The sequence below is a fragment of the Choristoneura fumiferana genome, chromosome 5, assembly GCF_025370935.1.
Source record: "Choristoneura fumiferana chromosome 5, NRCan_CFum_1, whole genome shotgun sequence".
In the NCBI taxonomy this organism is placed as follows: Eukaryota; Metazoa; Arthropoda; class Insecta; order Lepidoptera; family Tortricidae; genus Choristoneura; species Choristoneura fumiferana.
In genome coordinates, this window is record NC_133476.1 from 12,778,996 (window position 1) to 12,798,259 (window position 19,264).

At 37.5% G+C, this 19,264-nt stretch overlaps 1 protein-coding gene across 6 annotated transcripts in view; it reads left to right on the top strand.

Moving 5' to 3' along the window:
• Window positions 1-19,264, top strand: part of Rbfox1 (RNA-binding Fox protein 1) — a 100,092-nt gene that overhangs the window by 75,456 nt on the left and 5,372 nt on the right. For 3 of the 6 annotated variants that reach the window (XM_074087994.1, XM_074087991.1, XM_074087993.1), the window contains 9 exons: window positions 2,306-2,566; window positions 2,944-3,213; window positions 3,327-3,380; window positions 6,184-6,276; window positions 7,231-7,285; window positions 10,528-10,548; window positions 11,503-11,665; window positions 14,235-14,295; window positions 14,473-14,493. In XM_074087994.1, coding sequence (XP_073944095.1) covers window positions 2,309-2,566; window positions 2,944-3,213; window positions 3,327-3,380; window positions 6,184-6,276; window positions 7,231-7,285; window positions 10,528-10,548; window positions 11,503-11,665; window positions 14,235-14,295; window positions 14,473-14,493 — 996 coding nt within the window. In that variant the 5' untranslated portion in view covers window positions 2,306-2,308. Of the gene's footprint in view, window positions 1-2,305; window positions 2,567-2,943; window positions 3,214-3,326; window positions 3,381-6,183; window positions 6,277-7,230; window positions 7,286-10,527; window positions 10,549-11,355; window positions 11,459-11,502; window positions 11,666-14,234; window positions 14,296-14,472; window positions 14,494-19,264 lie in introns of all 6 variants that reach the window. The other 3 variants (XM_074087995.1, XM_074087996.1, XM_074087992.1) reach the window with 3 other exon arrangements.

Consider the following 19,264-nt stretch of genomic DNA (forward strand, 5'->3'; position numbering starts at 1 on the left):
TTTTCCACGGGTGTTCTTCATGCAACTTAGGAAAATGAAGGATACTATGTAACTTTTGAGAATTCTCATGGGAATTTTGTAATGTTTCGGAGTTTGAATTTAACTGTCCGATCCGCGCGACCGAAGCCGAAGTAAAGGCCAATAATTAATAAACAAAGAGCTGTGCTATTGTATAGGTACGTAACGTACCAAAAAATGTTTATGGCCCAAAATTCTGACGTCACATAAATAAACTGAGTGGCCGTAATTCAGCGCGAGCTTAGTTGTACACACGATACACGCACGAACGAGAAAATAAAATAATCATTTCACTTTGAAAGCTTTTACTTAAAGATAATCTAATGTACCTATAACAAAACAGTATTGTTCAACCAGGGAGTCAACAATTTTACGTTCATGGATATATAAGTAATTCAAGTGAAGTTAATATAAAAGCATGTAAAAAATGCGAAATCGCCTATATTATAATTTGATGGTAAAACAAGGATATAAATCCATTCTTGCATTGCAACTAATATTTCTAAAGTGCATAAGTAGTTGTATCACCAAAATGCGAAATAAACCTCCAATTTAATTAGGAACACGCATAATCTAAATTCTTAATATTCCTGCCTCTCCAGAAATATATGTAATTAATATAATGATATCTCATTATCAATGGTAAAGTAATGCACATGTTTGGTTCAACTCGCCCATCAAGTGCGCTTTTAGCGAGTTACTTACGCACGCAATTGCGCTCAATAACCACTTCCTAATTTTCTCGTTTCCGGTACAGAGCCGTACCTATAGCAAACAGCACTTAATATTTATTATTTAATATTGTACGCCGTATTATTACTTTTGAAATAGACTATACAACAAGACATTTTGTAAAATTGTTATAGATATCTGAACCTACTGCATGTATGGGTATGGTTGCGTACTACAGTACAGGAATAATTTAAATACAAACTGCTCCAAATAATATTTAAATGAGCATTCGTATTCATTTACCGCTTTATAAAAATAATAATAAAGTCAAAGGGTCGGCAACGCACCTGTGATTCCCCTCGAGTTGCGGGTGTCCATGGGCGACGGTGATCGCTCTCCATCAGGTAACCCGTCTGCTCGTTTTCCCCCCTCTTATATATATATAAAAAAAAACTCATTTAACTTCAAGTAAATTAAGGTACTTATATAATATAAATTTAATGGGAATTGTTGGTTAAAATAAGTAGGTATCCATTTCGAGTAAAGGATGAAAGTTATCACGTCCCAATTCTGTTTAAATTCAGCAGTAACAAAGCAGGAGGGTGTCCTGCCGCGTGAGACTTCACTCGCAATTTAATTTGGCCCCGGCAGGCGTTTCGGACGTAAAATAAAAGCAATTGTGCCTACGTTGTAAAAGCCGCTTTTGTGATATCGATTCGATACTTAAATATTTTCGGGGTAATTGTTCGCAAGCTGTTTTGCGTTATTCCGCTGAGTGAACATTTGTGAAACGTATATCGAAGATCGATATGGAAAGAAAACTCGTACGTTGTTGTTCAGCCGCCGGGGGTTTTGCGTTGATTGGTGGTGACTGACGGCTCCCTACTCGAGATCGAATGCGACTCGTGGGTTGGCACGAGTTCTCTATGTGTCAATATTTCGATTCGCAGCCCAGAAACGTCAACTATAAACGGCTGTACATATTTATTGCGACAGAATTAGTGTTGACCACGTCCCTGAAATGAAATGACTATAAATTCTTCGACATAACAACGTCGCCTTCATGAAAATCAACGTGCTTGATCTACATTCTTCTGTGTTTTATGATGATTTTTTATTACTGTCTAGAATCCTTCATGATGTAAATCTATCAATGTCTTGTTATATTTTATAGTACATTTATATTTTTATCACTCAAAGCTAGGTCAATCGACACTATGTTTGTCAATTCATTAAGAGCAGTTTTTCTGGGATATATATATTTTTTTAATCAATATTTATATTAAAGTTCCCTGATATTCCGAATTTGCTTTGAAATACACAATGAGAATCAATAGGTATGCAATTAATATCGACGAGTAGGTAATTATTGCCTTCCTGCATTTTGTCTCTTTGTAAATTTATTGTACTGATTCGTGATGTTCTATATAGAATATGTATTTGTAATGTATTTTATTACAGAAAAACGTAAATAAATACTTAACCAATTTATATGGATGCTGCAAATTTATATGGATGGAGCAAACTTTAATAAAAATAAACTAATTTGGCATTTTTGTACGTGGTGTATTGTTTACCTACTCATTACTGACGAAATTGTCCGTGTGTATTCCAGCACATGGTGGGGACGGGTATGGCGGCCCCGTTCCCGGCGGCGGCGGCGGCTGCAGCCGCGGCGGCCCAGTTTGCCGCCAATGGCGACGCGATGGCCATTGTCAAAGCTGAGGCCAGCGGTCCCGCGGCGCCTCCGCAGCCTCCGCTTGTCAAGAGCGAAGGACCACCACCACCAGCGCCGCTACCACCCGCAAACTTTTCACCACAACCACCGCCTCAACCGCATCCACCTAATACCATAGACAATCAAAACAACAGCTCGGTGAGTTTATTTTGCATAAACATTATAAAAACAAATACTTACTTGTTTAAACTTTTCTTATTGTTCTGTTTTCTGGTACTAAAAAGTGTACTTTAATAAAAATTGTATAATTAGAAATATGTAATGATTGCAGAATTGATCATAAAAGTACTGTTATTTACGTACTATCGTTGTTTTTGAAGTTTTAAAGCGAGGCAATAAAACCAAAGGCGAACAAACAATAAAATGTCACATGATTTTAAGCTATCGCCGACGCTCCAAAAAACACGCCTATCACACTTGAGACACCTTTCCTGCCTTTTAGAATGGAAAGAAAAATATTAGGAAGGTTTTTTTTCTGTGTATTGTTGTTAATGTATGTGTGTAAACGTTTGCAGCAAAGCGACGTTGATTCAGCGGAAGAGAGCACGCCCGTAAGCGTGGCCGCTGCAGTAGCGCAGCAGGCTGCGGCGGTAGCGGTGGCGCAGCAAGCCGCGGCCGTGCACGCCGCCGCCGCCGCCGCCAGCGCCGCCGTCGCCAACGCCAACGCCGTGGCCAACCCCGACAAGGCTCTCGTCCCCGTCTCACAAGCCTCCCAGCCCAAGCGGTTACACGTCTCCAACATACCCTTCAGATTTAGAGACCCTGATCTCAGAAACATGTTTGGGGTACGTAGAGCACCTACCGTATACACTAGCAACAGCACGGCATGTACAAAACATTTGTTTTTTATTTGTAGACGTGAAATCAAAATTTTAATTTTAAACGTTTTACATTTCAGCAATATGGCACAATACTTGATGTAGAAATAATCTTCAACGAACGTGGTTCCAAGGTAAGAGATGTGTTGAAGCAAAAAAAAGATGTTTGAAGTGGCTCTCTGAAATCCGATAGAGATTTCAGTGTGGCTACTTCTATTTATTACCTTTACATACTGTGAAACGATTCGTACACTCAGAACGCTTGGCGGGATTGTAATAAGATCCATTAGCAAAAAAGCTACAAATATAATTTTACTGTTTTTTGTTATTTACAAATTTAATATATCCAACTTCTTTACAAACCTAGCCTTAATTATGTTTTAGATAATTGTGTTCTCTGTGTACTTAGATGTTTCAGTATAGTTGTGAACTATTGGAAGTGCCTAAAGTAGTGTTTATGTGTGTTGTGGCATATAGTAAAATAAACGTATTTAAATTTTCCGAATGAGACTACCCATCTTCCAGTAGTTCACGGTCAAAATGTTTCAAAACTATGGCAATATAATAATTATGGCAATTCCTTGGAAATTAAAAATATGTTTAGGTAAATGACATAATATTTATTGCCACAGATTTTAGCACTATATTTCTTTATCAGTAATTGCTGCCCAAACAAGAACAATAATTATAAAGTTAATCTTTAAATTCCCCTTTCAATAACAAATCATTTTTCATGGCCTTTTGATATTATGATACCTATAACCAATTTATTTTGGGCTTACACGTAAAGGCAAATGGGCTTAAATTAGTATTAAACTTAATTGTTTAAGTCTTCTCTATCTCATAGCATATTCTTGGTTTTAATGTTTGGTGCAGTATTCTAATTGCATTGTAAATTTTCATTGGATAAAAATACTGTTACATTGATCTGTGACTTGAATACTATCTGATATACTATAAACAGGTTATGCTTACTGTGTACTTTTTATAGAGACACAAACGTTAAGATTTTTTTAAATTATTAATAACTTTTGGTCAACGTTAAATATGTAAAAGTCAATAGTAAGTATAATTTGTTGATAGAAAAAATGTTTTGTCCTTAATCATTGATACTCAAAAAACAACTCACTGTAAATGTCAGTCCCTTTAAAATTAAAACACAAAATATCGAAATGATTTTTTATAATAATTGATTGGATTGACCGCTTTTTCGTGTTTATCGCTTTCCTTGTGTCAGTTTGGTGACCGCCCCTAAAGTAGTCCATGCTCGCTCATAAAGAAAGTATTTACTTCTTACAAATAATAGCTCCAAGTTTATTTTTCTTCAAAGCCTCACATTGGGATATGCAGTATTAGAGAATGATGCATCGTCACTTTAACAGCTGATTTTCTGAGTCATATTTTCAGGACAGCTCTATTATTCATCACTAATATTATGTTATATCGTCCCAACTGCACTCGCATTTTCGATCGTTGTGTGTACATTGATTGTGATCCTAGTTTTACAAACATAGCACATAGTCCTGAATGGCTTATTTAGGTCAAAATACTTTTACATGCGTGTAGTTTGGATGATGAACTCATTCTGAAGTATTTAATTCTGTCTATTAGATTGATAGTGATCTTAATACTTTTGTCCTCTTTAATAATATAAACAGTTCCATTACACGCTTCCTAACCAGGGAACATGAAGTATTTCATTAGTGTTGGGCATGTATATTTCGCTGGTCCTGATTATTGTCTTAGTCAATCGATAACGTTAGCATTCCGTGTTTCCTAGTACTACTTTATCTAGGGTGCATCACTTAGTTTGGCTTATCTCGAATGTCATTTGTGTCTTCCTGGTCTGTACGATCGAGTTTTGTGTCCGTCATCAAAACCGAGAGCTTACATCACGAGTGTCGCGTCCCCGCAGCTCTCTCGCGGAATGGCATCTAGCCATCTCTAGACAGATTGTTTCTTTCTATCTGCCCAAAAATATTTTTACTATTTAATACTTGCACTCAGAATGGTAATAATAGAGCTGTCATTGCTTTTATAAGTGTAAGCGTTTCGTACAATCAGCAACTTGTTTGCCACTTTCACATCTCGTCTCTTCCACTGTACCGTGTGCTGTGCTAGCTGCTTTTTGTATCTATGGATTATCACCGTTTGTATTAACAGTAGTAAACTTGTCTTAGCACGACTGTTTAATACAGATCATTTTGATGGATTTATTGTATGTACTTGTATTAAGATTAAAAATTCCGTTTTGCTGTTTAGTGAAATTTTAATAATGAATTGGACAATGAGATAAAATAGTAACAGCTTCGGTTTTAAACGCTTACGAGTTATTAAAATGTTAGCATTCGGCACTGTACAAAACTTGCACACTTGTGATGTATTTATTAGTCTTTTTTGTTAGTAGCCTATGGATTTTGTAAAACCGTAATTGTTAATCATCATCAAACACCCGACCTATCTGTGTACAAAAAAATAATGCCTACAATTTTACTTCTTTGATAATTGTTATTTCTGCGTAACAAGTTAATTTGATAGGTCATTATGAAAATGGAACAAATCGCAGCTATCATACCACACCAAAGGTTTCATAGTTGAACCTCTTTGTATACCTAAGACTAGCTCTGAGAAGTATAATTGTGTGAAACTTTATGTACCTGCTGGAACACTGATACAAACACTCCTTCTAATAATAGTACAGTACAGACTACTAGGTCGAGCGACATATTAATTTACTTTAATCCAAACGCTTATGTGTACCCATTCAGCTAGAATACGCTCAAAGTATCAACGTAATAAAATCAATTAATATCCTCTCGATTTTTTCACTAGAATATTTGAATAAAGAATATGCAATGCATAAATGTTAATTTTTGTTGCACGTTGTTTTTTGAGCGACGCTGTTTTTAATGCATGTTTTGTCTGTCTTGCATGCAGGGATTCGGTTTTGTAACATTCGCAAATAGTGGTGATGCGGAGCGAGCACGAGAGCGTCTTCACGGCACCGTGGTTGAGGGCAGAAAGATAGAGGTGTGCATGACTCAATTACCATCTGTACCGTAGCACTATGTAACGTTTAACATCCCGCTCCCTCCGCCCACGCCCGCCACGCGCCACCGCAACCGCCACCTGCGCTCGTCTGCTCTGTAGTTACTGTCATGCTAGCGCGGCGCCGCCCCGGCCCCGCACATTACCACTAAGTATGCCGACGTCTAATCCACATAAAAACCTTATTTATTTTATCCCTTTACTCTCTAGACGGTCATTTAAAATGCCGATCGAAAGAGAGACTCTCACAGAGAACTGTCTGTAGAACGAACCGTATCGTCCCAATGCCACAGAGGTAAGACTACAAGTAAAAATTTTGGTTAAATTCTATCTATACATTCTAAAAAAATATTCGAAGCACTAACAATGATTTCGGCGACTGAATGGCATTAAACGTTGTTATTCACGAATCTCCCTTCTAACTGAAACCCGACGAAAAATAACTAATACCTCCTGATTTCCCTTTTATCTAACACAAAATGTGTCAAATGTCTTTGTTTTTTGTTACATTTAAATATCTGTCAATTATGCATCTCCAATACTTTTTTTCATTATGTTTATTTTATTTACGTAAAATAATGAGACATTTGACACGAAATTGACTGACTGTATTTACTAAATCGATCAAAGAGTTATTTTTTATTACCTACCTAACTAAATATTGTGGTGGGTTCGAATCCCAAAACTCCACATACTCTAAAAGAAAACACCTTATTCAAAGTCAAAGCACGTTGTGTTTCTTGTGGTTTCGAGCACCACACAAAGGCCACTGATCACTGAAAATATTATAATTTTGTAGAATTTAATTTTAATTACTAGAACTAGTGTAATCTTTTCGAATCTTTAATTTGTAATCAAAGTCAGTCAATTTAGTATTACTGTCATCTTATTTTATTTGTAAGAAACATTCTGATCTTGTGTTTACTTCCAAACCAGGTTAATAATGCGACAGCGAGAGTTCAGACAAAGAAACCTCCAACAGTACCTAACAGTAAGTAAGCTTAATACCTAACATAAATTCATATCATGCATCACTATTTGGAACTAAACATCTAATATTATTATGTATAAATTTGGTTTGGCAATACCTGTAATGCATCTTGTATTTTTCTGACAATCCATCCAGATATTCAGGCTAAAAATGGATCAGTTCCCACTTTGGGTGAGAAAGCTAAAATTGTAAATATCGGTGTTGTTAATGTGCCTATTTATTTATATTTGTACGTATTTATGTTGGCTAGTACCGTGTCGGAATGCAATTAGGTGAATGCTATTTAGAGATTGAGTCCACTGTCAGCCGGGGACCGTCTGGGCTTGGCCCACTCTGCGCTGCTGCTCTGCATCGACTCGTGCATACGTGCAGCTAACTCTACTCAACACCCGTGTATTAATAAACAAGTTGCATTCCTAACCCAAATAAATGTGTCGAGTAGCCATTCACGAAATACACCATGCCGTACTTTTCTGGCGGTTCCAAATGGCCGCCATAATTTGTACCAGTATTGCATTTGGATTTTTAGAAAGTATTTGATAAAATGTGACCGTTATTATATTTTCCATACTTCTAGTTGAGGGAAAAAGTGCCGCCATACTTGAAAAACTTATTTATTCGACACGTTTTGAAAATGCGACTAAAATACGTAAATAGTTATTTGTGCAACAAGATAGCAAAATTGTTTTTTGTTGCGAGTGTTGATTTTGAATCCCGAGTAAGCGAAGGATCCTATAATTGAATCACGAGCGATAGCAAGGGATTCAAACACACGAGATGCAAAAAAACTTTGGTCTCGTGTGACACATACAAATTTTCACCTCAGCAGCGAGAACAATTTAAATATAACATAAGAATAAAACCACTTATGTATACCTACCTGTTTACAAAACAAACACAATTTTTAAATATAATCCGATTATTAAGAAAAAATATAATAATCACATTTAAAACCCTTAACTCAAAAATGATACGTACAGTCGCGATTACATCTTTAAAAAGTCACCAAAAAATTAAGAATGCCAAACATTGTTAAAAAGCGGTAAGTAGAGAGGTTTTGAATTCGGAACGAAGAAGTGTCCAGTAGGTAGGTACAATACAAATCTCATACTCATAACATGCATTGTAATTTCAACTTAAAAGTTCTTGTAAAATAAGTCATACTTATTTTTTAATACTGCAAAAAAGTCTCATCTTATTAAACCTTTAAATATGATTTTATTAAGATTTCTTTTACATAAATATAAATAGATTTGTTACAAATTCATTCAATTTAACAAATATTTATTCTAACTGTAGGTAGAGGCAGTATACGGAATTCTTTAATATAAAGAAAAAAACAAGAGAAGCGGCTTCGTGCAACGAGGTTCCATACTTCATTAAAAGATCGGGAAAAATTTACATTTTAGAAATATTTCGTTATGTAATTTATTAGGTATCGATATATTTTTAATACCATATAAATTTAATTTAAGATCAACACGTTTGATACTATCTCTCGCTTTCTTTGTGTTTAAGTGAAAGTGACAGATCAAAGTGAATTTCAAATATTTGGGATTCAGTGAGTAGACCCAACAATACCGAGCAGCAAAAAAAAGTTACTTTGTCTCACGGAGTGAGCAAAATGCGATTTTGCTAACTGATTTCTCATAGCAAAGCAAAACCTGCCTGTTTGAGGGGTGCTGAGGTGAAAAACATTTTTTACATCATCGAATCATTGTATTCTGTTCATTTAGATGCAATTCTATCTCTTCATCATCATCAATCCTATCAGCAATTCTATGTAAAAAAAATATATTTCAGATTGTAACCATGGGGCGGACGACTGTCGCACTTAAGCCAAGATGATAAAAAAAGTTTTTTTTTTGACGATTTGTATCAGTATGGCATTTGGATTTTTGGAAATGATATGATACAATGTGACCCTTATTATATTTGCCATACTTCTAGTAGAGGGAAAAAGTGGCGCCATACTTTCGCCAAATCTTAGAATTTTGAAAAAATTCGCCACTTCCCACAGCTATGGCATTCAGGCAGACTTCTATTTATGATCATACACTGAACAGTTAAAAAAAAATTTAGGCTGGTACAAATCGTTTTGCAATAAAAAAAAATTTACTCCTTTGCGGCGGTATGGCGGCCATTGGGAACCGTCGGAAAAGTATGGCAAGGTGATTTCCGTGAAAGTAGCCACTCGACGATGATTAGCTGCGCAAAAATTAGCCTGGTACAAATGGTTGAATTTTTTTTTAATTAATGTATTCGCGTCGGTATGGCTGACTGTAAGTCACACCGGAGAAGTATGGCGGTACGCTACCGGCTCCATCTTTTTTTTAAAGACTATCGGAAAATATAAGCATTTTTGTGGAACAAATCGTTCATCACTCGTTATTTATCCGGCACGTTTCGATTAACGCCCACGCGATTGGGCCGCCGGTACCAGCGCTATGACCATCATTTTCTTTTTTGTCATTACGTAATTAGACCCCTGAAGAACCCCCATACTGGTACAAATCCCTACTTCCATACTAATATTATAAATGCGAAAGTAACTCTGTCTGTCTGTCTGTCTGTTACCCTTTCACGTCGAAACCACTGAACCGATTTTGATGAAATTTGGTATATAGGTAGTTTGAACCCCAAGGATCAACATAGAATACCTTTTATTCCGGTAGAAGGCGCCACCGCGCGATAACCTAGATCCGCGCAGACGTAGTCGCGGGCATAAGCTAGTGATCTAATATTTTGTGTCACCATCTCCGGGTCTATAATAACTATAGTTATTTTATGTCCATCAAAATGATCTTTTTGGAATGAATAATACAAAATTGTCTTGCATTATAGGTACACTTTCTTAAATTGTGTAGAGAGAGTGTCATTTTCAAACTTTATTTTTGTGTGGGTGAGAAGCGTTACAACCGTCGTTTCCAGTGTGTTACGAAAATAGACTAATAAATGTCCGTCAACTAAAAATCCCAATCATCACCCTTAGACATCACTACTACTTATGGTGTGGCGTGTGGTCGCAGAACTGAAATTGGTTTTAGTTCGTGGACATTTTATCCTTGGGTTTTTGAAAAGACGGTAACTGATTTATTAAATTTAATCAGTGTGCAATATGGCTTACAGTATAATTAAAAAATACTTAATTTCCAAATAAAGAAACGCGGCAGAGCAGCACTCATTTAGGAAATCAGTTAAGATTTAATTCATCTTTATAATGTCCTTTTTATTTGTTTCAGTGTGCGTCCAGTGGCCCGAAGGTGAGATATTTCACACTTACTATTGTATTCATATCTCACTCGACGATAAAATTGCTTACGCGTCTACATTTTATGATAACATTAATTCGAGCATGATTTCTTTACTTAATGTGGTGGGACTATGTGGTTGATTTAGCTCTAATGCTCGATGCAATTGATTACGTTATTTGTAAAGTTACTCTAACGGCCATGCTTCTTTAGAGCAGGAAGGCAACGGCTCAATATTGTGTCTTTACTTATTGCAAATAGGACGGTTTCCCGTACAGCATTTGGAATTTATAAGACTGACTGATGTGACTTCTATCAAGCTGTAATGTAGCATGGCCCTGAAATCCTTTTCATGTGAATAATAAGTTTATATTTGAACATTACCCGACTGCGGCGAAGCCCAAGGAAGGGTAATACCTGCTAGCCTTGTAATTAGAATTGCATTCTAGTATAGTATCTAGTAAATTTTTGTTTATAATTTGTGATTGATTATTGGTCGGATAATGTTGTATTCGCTTTCTTAATATGCACTTGGATGAGATTATCGATTTAGTGAAGAAACGGCGTCTGCGCGACAGGATTTCTATTGTGAGAAATAATGTAGGTATTTTTATTTATGTAACCACCGCAACGCGAGCTCGAGTCGTGTGCAAAGTCTGTCCATAGACAGACCCACTCGACGAAATTCAAAATTATCAAACGCCTCGCACCTTTTCATTCAACCAATTAAGAGGGTGCAGAAGGCAGGTATCGCGTGGGGGTATGGTGACAGCTCGCGCTGTGATGGTCAGTGAGTGTGGAGGCGCGATGTGTGCGCAGGGCTGCGGGTGTCCGGCGTGACGTGGCCGTGGCTGGGCGCGGCGCCGGCGGCCGCGCCCGCGCCGCCGCTCGTGCTGGCGCCGCGCGCGGCTCAGCGACGCAGGTAACCGCATGCCGCCTGCACCCTAGTCTGTGTGTTGCATGTAGCGCTCGCGCTCGCCCCCGGCCCCGCCAACGCGCTGCGCGGCGTCGCGCTGCGCGGCCGCTCGCCCCGCCCCCCGCACCACCCGCACTCGCCGCAACACACCCTCCCGCACGCCGTCCTGCCTCGCGCCGCCTACGCGTCGCAGTTGCACGCCGCGTACGCACAGTGAGTACTCACCGCACCGCACCGCCTAACATACCTCACCCTTACCTTACCCCACCACCCAAATACCTTTTAACTACCTTTAGCTTCTTGAAAAAAAAAAAAGACACGACAATTTATTTACATGCTTAATCATTATTTGAGTCTACACGTGAACACTTGTCGTGAAACGGACGGCCCCTACAATGTGGTCGAACCGTCAAGATAAGGATCATATATTTAGCAATATTGCAAATAGTCTTAATTAAATCCCGAGAATAGCTATGCGTAAGAATCGCGAAAGTTATATATATATATAAATTAGGTAAGAGATTTTGAGCGTCGCGATTTAAATTGGTCCCGACTGTTGAACTTTAAGTTAGTACTTAACAAAGTTCTAGCCCACTAGACTTGTTTTCTTCTTTTTAGTATTTTTGTTTTTTGATTTTTTAATTTTTTAATTTATTGTTTTATTTCACACTTTTTTAATAGTACTGTGATAATGGTAGATTTAAACTATTATATCCTGTATATATTTAGAATGGGCTAGTTATTACCTTTCATTTGATACCTTACTCGATAGATTTGAATAAAAATCATTTTTTGAAAACTTACAATTTGGCTCCAAAAATCCGCCATTTTCATTTTTCAAGAATTTCATGTACCCAGTGTCGCTCGCGTCATCAAGACGAATCCAATGACGTATCATTTATCAAAATCGGTTCAGCCGTTGAGTAGGTACGAGAGGACATAGGAATAGACATACATACATACGTGTCAGACACATCACCCTCCTTCTTCGCAGTCGGGTAAAAATAGACAATTGGTCCGTGGGTTCCTAGTGCTTTAGAACATTTTAAAGAAATATCTAAAAAGTTATTTAGACGTCACAGAAGCGCAGAGCTGGCAGCCTCCTCGGACTAAGAACTAGTTTAGCTATTCGAAGTGGAAACGCTGCCAGCATCTTCGGGGTCTTGCAATTTTTATTTTATGCAGGTTTTTTATTACTTAATAACTACATTACACTAGTTTCCATAGGTACATAGTTTTATTAAAAACCCTAATCTCACAGGAGCGCAAGATTGTCCCGTCCAATTCCTTCAAAACATCCCTACTGATGCCACATCATCCCGCATCATCCCGCCTCAGATTATCCCGTCAGTTCTAGCTCCCGTTGGTATGATTATTTTAACTCCCTACAATTCCTTGATAATTAGAATAACCTATTTACAAGTCCTAGATAACTTTTTGGTTAATTGCAACGTGACTAACAATTAACTGGGGGCCTACCACGCTCTCTTAATACGATTCAGTTAAGGCTCTAAACTGAACTGCATCGCTATTTCGTACCACGACGTTACTTTTGCGATTCAGTTCAAGCACGGTTCAGCGACAGCGATACAGACATTTCCATTCACTCACTTCAAGCCATCTTCAAGCGGTTTTCGTAACTTGAGTAGGAATTGAATCGCTTCAGTGTCAAATTTAGCGATTCAGTATAAGTTACTCATTCTGTCAATTCTTTTGGAATTTCAATTGTTTTACTTGAAATATTTTTAAATTTCAAGAACTTTTAAACTTTTATTCAAGTTTTATAACTTTTCATAGATACTCACGACACGACATTGTGCTTCTTAACTCCTCATTGATAAAACTAATTTTATCAGTAAGAAAAGAGACTCGTGGATTAGTGACAGACCAGTATACACTATACACACTCTCATCTATGAGTGACAGCGTAAACATTTTATTTGTAATCAACACAACGGTTGCTAAGAACACGGAATGACATAGAGTTATGTTTTTCCAAAATAAAGAGGTTTTAGTATACAATATTTGGTTTGCATATAGCGGCATCCCTTTCGCGACTTAGCGTTTCAGTTTCGGACCAGAGACAATATCGGGTTTTCATTCACTTGTAAACCATTGACTCAGCTCTGAGAAATAAACGTCGTGGTACCAATTTCGACGATTCGATTTAGGTGCCTAAATTGAACTGCTCTGCGTTTGGATCGTTTATGGAAAGATCATGGTAGGCCCCCTGGATTGTTGGCTTGGCTGGCTCACTGCAATAATTATAGATTTACTATTTCTTACATGTATAATTAATTGCACAAATAAATAGTTTTTGTACGGTTACCTTTCAAATAACGGTTACGTCTAGATATTATGCAATTAGGTATACATAATCATTTAATTACTGTACCTCCTTGCACCTATGAATGGGCATAAGTCTTATCTAGTAGTAGTTGGTAGTAGTCATTGCTTTTTATTGCAGGTTTTTTTTTCAAAAGCTTCTTTAGAGTTGAATAGTTCAACTTATTAATGCTACATATAATTAGGTCATTTATTTTTATTGTTAGGTCTGTATTATGAATATTCGACACTACATTACATAATACAGCATTTTTTTTTTAAGTATTGGTGGGCACAAGCTTACTATTATTGGTATATTGGTGTATGTTTTATATCGACCGTTCTCTGTCTTAATTTTTTGTGTGTATGTGACACGTTGTTGAGACACAACCGTCGATAAATGACTCTTCAAATGTAAAATATTTTCTAATTATAATTTGTTGTTTTATAATTTCAGCGTATATTACGACCCGTTCTTAGCTGCAGCGGCTACGGCAGATAACAACTACAGACTTCAGGTAAAATGTCATCAGCTTGCTTTTTTTTTATTATAAGTATAGTTTTTATTTGACCATTACATCTATTTCCCGTATGGATGGCCATCCCTGGCGCCACGTACCACGGGCAGCCGTGCGTGCCCCGCCAGGGCCGGTGTGGCAGGTTGTGTGAACATGACATGTGTTGTTATGTTACAGGCCGCGAAGCCCGCAGCCGAGGTAAAGATCACGCCTCTAGCTCAGTTTGATCGATATGCGACAATATATATCTCTTTCGCTTCCTGATTCATGTTACCACCCACGCTAGTATAAGTCAGATGTTTATCATTGTGGAGTGAGTGCTGGGATTTTGTTTGCTCCTTTTTATTCGTATGGTCCTATTGGTTGGTAATCCACAGTAATATTAAGGGTGCACATTGTGTTGTGGTAACAGAGACGATGGCTGCTGTTGAATTATCCTTGTTCCTTTGGTATTGTGGTGGGTTTAGTTTTGCCGTTTGCTGCAGCTGTGAATTGACTTCAACAGGCTAATTTTATCATGCTCCGAGTAGAACATTGAGCCCACAAAATCGTAATAGCTACTTTCGAAGTATACTAACCATCACCAAGTAGCAGTTGTATAAGAATGTTATAGTTACTGTACATTTTGACTGTATTATTTAATTATTCCTATATTATTAGTGCATGAACAATTCAACATTTATTGCATTACATGTATCACATTTTCTGCAACAACATTTTTCGACGTTTGAGCCCACGCGAATTACTTATAAATACGTATATATTTTTTCGAGTGACAGACGTAGGTATCTATTGTCGGCACTTCTGTGAGACACCCCGAAACCTGTATACGAGAAATGGCGTATCTACTGATGAACGTATTTCGGGATGTCCTGCAGAGTGTTAAGTCGGCTTGCTATATGTACAAGTAAGAGACAATGGATAGAGCGATCGTCGCACGGCAAAATATCATTGCTTCTTGGGCTCTTTGGTGCAGAAAAACATAAAACGAACGCTGCATGTTCTATCTAGGCACTTGTGTAAGTTTACTGACATCGTTTATTGTGTTAACTGGTTTTAAGTGCTTAATTATTATGCATCGTTATGGCTTTTTCTTTACGGCTAAATAATACCTGAGGGCCCCTAAGACTCAACGCGTATCTCCGGTGACTCGGAGAGTGGCTTTCAATGGGCGCCATAAATGGTAAAGTATTATTAAAGTTGCATTAAAAGTGCAATAAACATATGTTATGAAATATAATATAACTAGTTAGTAACAGTTTTGGAATATGTATTCATTTATTTTCTTGACACTTTCTGCCTTTTGTGGGCTCATTGTTAAAAAGCAAATTTCACGGCATTCATTTTTATATTAACAACTATCAGCCGAAGTATAACTGAAGTAACTGAACAGATTATTACAGGTGTTTGTACGGTTAAAAAAACTTAACTTATTTTATTTTTTGTTAGTATACAACGTGTTACAACAACATGATTTAGACGTGTAGTAGTACATATGTTTATATACTTTTTTCTTCTCGTTCTAATTGTTAAAAAAGTATAAGTGTAGAAACAACAATAATCTTTATGTACACTTGTAAGCTGGAAATAAAAAGTTTATTTATTTTATCTACCTTTGCACAAAATGTTGAGTTTTCCCACAAATATGCCATGAAATGAAAATGTTGTTATATGTATACTAAATAACTTCGGCAGGCCGATGATGTGATGCCTGGTAAATAATATTCCTGGCGACTCCAGCAGTATACCTACCTAGTGCAGGAGATAAAAATAAATAAATAAAATGTTTATTGCCTGCCACATCTTAAAGTTATTTACACAATTTTCCACTTTAAAAAAATAAAAATAAAAATGAGTACAACATTATGTAGGCAATGGGTGCTAGTCTCAGCTTTAGCTACATTGGTTGCATATACCCAGCTCTGATTTTGAGACTGACCTGGATCGAATTGATACAGAGTTATTTGTAATTCACCTGCATCTTTCTAACCCTTAATTCCTGCCACTTAACAAACTTTTTTTATGTTTTGATGTTGATGAATGTACTCCAAGCTTAGAACTCCATGAAAGTTTTAAATTCATTACAAATCGGAATAACTGGATACGAGCCATTAATAGTACATTACTGCAGAGGCCATGAAGTAAGGGATTGATGGACGAGTTCGGGGTAGACAAAATGAGGATAAAATGAGTCCAGCAATCCCTTGTCTGGCCGAGGCTTGTATAGTGTTTTTCTCAAACAATGTGAGGAAACACTTCATCCATCCATCCGTCCATGTATCCATCCATGCATCCATCCATCCATCCGTCCGTCCGTCCGTCCATCCGTCTAACCATCCGTCCATCCGTCTAACCATCCGTCCATCCATCCATCCATCCATGCAACCATCCATCCACCCATCCAACCATCCATGCATCGCATCGCATCGCAATATCGCAAATGCTTACAGAGTAGTGGTGGTTGGCTGTCTGTAATTTTTCCTTTGTCAGTTTAATGTTAGTAAGCAAATTTAAAAAGTTAGAGCAGCGGACAATAATGGATTTTCATACATGGACTAGGCCAAGAAGTTATGTAGGGAGGTGGAAGGGAGCCATAAATGAGAAACTTCATGTCTCCATTTCGTGACATTAACGCAAACATTTCCGAGCATGTTTTAGAAAAAGCTTTTATAACTAGGCTTTTCTTTACTCCCTTTCAAACTAAAATGTGTTATGTCCTTGTCTTACGCAAAGCATAGAAATTTAGCTTGCACTAGCGTATGAACAGAGAATTGATTTAAAGGCATTTATGAAATATTAGATTTTACCCGCGGCTTCGCACGCGTAAACTATTCGGTCTGGTAGTTGCAATTGAAATTTTCGGGATTTTTACAAAATTCCCCTGGAAATTTCCAAAATTTATATCGTGGTCTTCATTGAGGTTGTGTTGTGAATAACTGTACAAAATTCAAGACTCTAAACCCAGTGCTAAAACTTCAAAATTTTTCCCTGTACAAATTCAAATTCATATCATTTATTCAGTAAATAGGCCGCAATGGGCACTTTTACACGTCATTTTTTTAAATATCAGCACTTTCGGAAAGACCATCATTGCCAAGAAGAATGTGCCGCAAGAAGCTTGGCAGAAAGTCATTTTTTCAAATAAAATAAGTACAAATAAAATACTTAAAAACTACAGTAAGTATACAATTAAAGAAAAAATTACAAAATAATAATGACAATGGATGTATGGGATGTATGGGGTCCGTTAGTTACAAAACTATCCCGTGGAAATATCGGGATAAAAAGAAGCGTATGTGTTATTCCAGACGTCCGGCTACCTACATACCAAATTTCATGCCTCTAAGCCCAGCGGTTGTTATTTCGAGATTTTATCCCTATCCCGTGGGAATATCGGAATAAAAAGTAGCCTATGTGTTATTCCAGAGGTCCAGCTACCTACATACCAAATTTCATGGTTCTAAGCCCAGTGGTTGTTATTTCGAGATTTTATCCCTAGTTATCCCGTGGGAATATCGGGTCAAAAAGTCACTTAAGTGTTATTCCAGATGTCCAGTTACCTACATACCAAATTTCATGACTCTAAGCCCAGCGGTTATTATTTCGAGATTTTATCCCTATCCCGTGGGAATATCGGAATAAATAGTAGCCTATGTGTTATTCCAGAGGTCCAGCTACATGCATACCAAATTTCATGGCTCCAAGCCCAGTGGTTGTTATTTCGAGATTTTATTCCTAGTTATCCCGTAAGAATATCGGGTCAAAAAGTCACTTAAGTGTTATTTCAGATGTTCAGTTACCTACATACCAAATTTCATGACTCTAAGCCCAGCGGTTATTATTTCGAGATTTTATCCCTATCCCGTGGGAATATCGGAATAAATAGTAGCCTATGTGTTATTTCAGAGGTTCAGCTACCTACACACTAAATTTCATGGCTCTAAGCCCAGCGGTTGTTATTTCAAGATTTTATCCCTAGGTATCCCGTGGGAATAACGGGTCAAAAAGTCACTTATGTTTTATTCCAGACGTCCAACTACCTAAATACCAAATTTCATGACTCTAAGCCTAGCGGTTGTTATTTCGAGATTTTATCCCTATCCCGTGGGAATATCGGGATAAAAAGTATCCTATGTTTTAATCCAGGTTATAAACTAACTTTCCGCCAAATTTCATCCAAATCCGTCCAGCCGTTTAAGCGTGAAAAAGTAACAAACATACTCACTCACTCACTCACTCACTCACTCACTCACAAACTTTCACATTTATAATATTAGTAGGATTAGTTATTTTATTTGTATAGGAAAAAAATATGGTTCACTATAAAAAGTTATAAAACTAAAAGTTAAGTAGGTGCCGTGCCGGAGGATTACAAATAATCCTGCTTTTTTTTTTAGATCGGTTTGAAATAAATCGTTAACACAGTGATATTTAGGTAAAGCATCGCAAAATTATATTTTCTCAAACATGCTCGGAAATGTATGCGTTAATATCACGAAATAGAGACATGAAGTTTCTCATTTATGGCTGCCTACCACCTCCCTACATAACTTCTTGGCCTAGTCCATGAAGTATGTATGAAAATCCATTATTGTCCGCTGCTCTAACTTTTGAAATTTGCTTACTAACATTAAACTGACAAAGGAAAAATTACAAACAGCCAACCACCACTACTCTGTAAGCATTTGCGATGCGATGCGATGGACGGACGGACGGACGGACGGACGGACGGACGGATGGACGGATGGATGGATGGATGGACGGATGGAAGGACGGATGGATGGATGGAAGGACGGATGGATGGATGGATGGATGGATGAAATATTTCCTCACATTGTTTGAGAAAAGCACTATACAAGCCTCGGCCAGAACAGGGATTGCTGGACTCGTTTTATCCGGCCTCATCTACGACTCGTCCGTCTACCTCGAACTCGTCCATCAATCCCTTACTTCATGGCCTCTGCAGTAA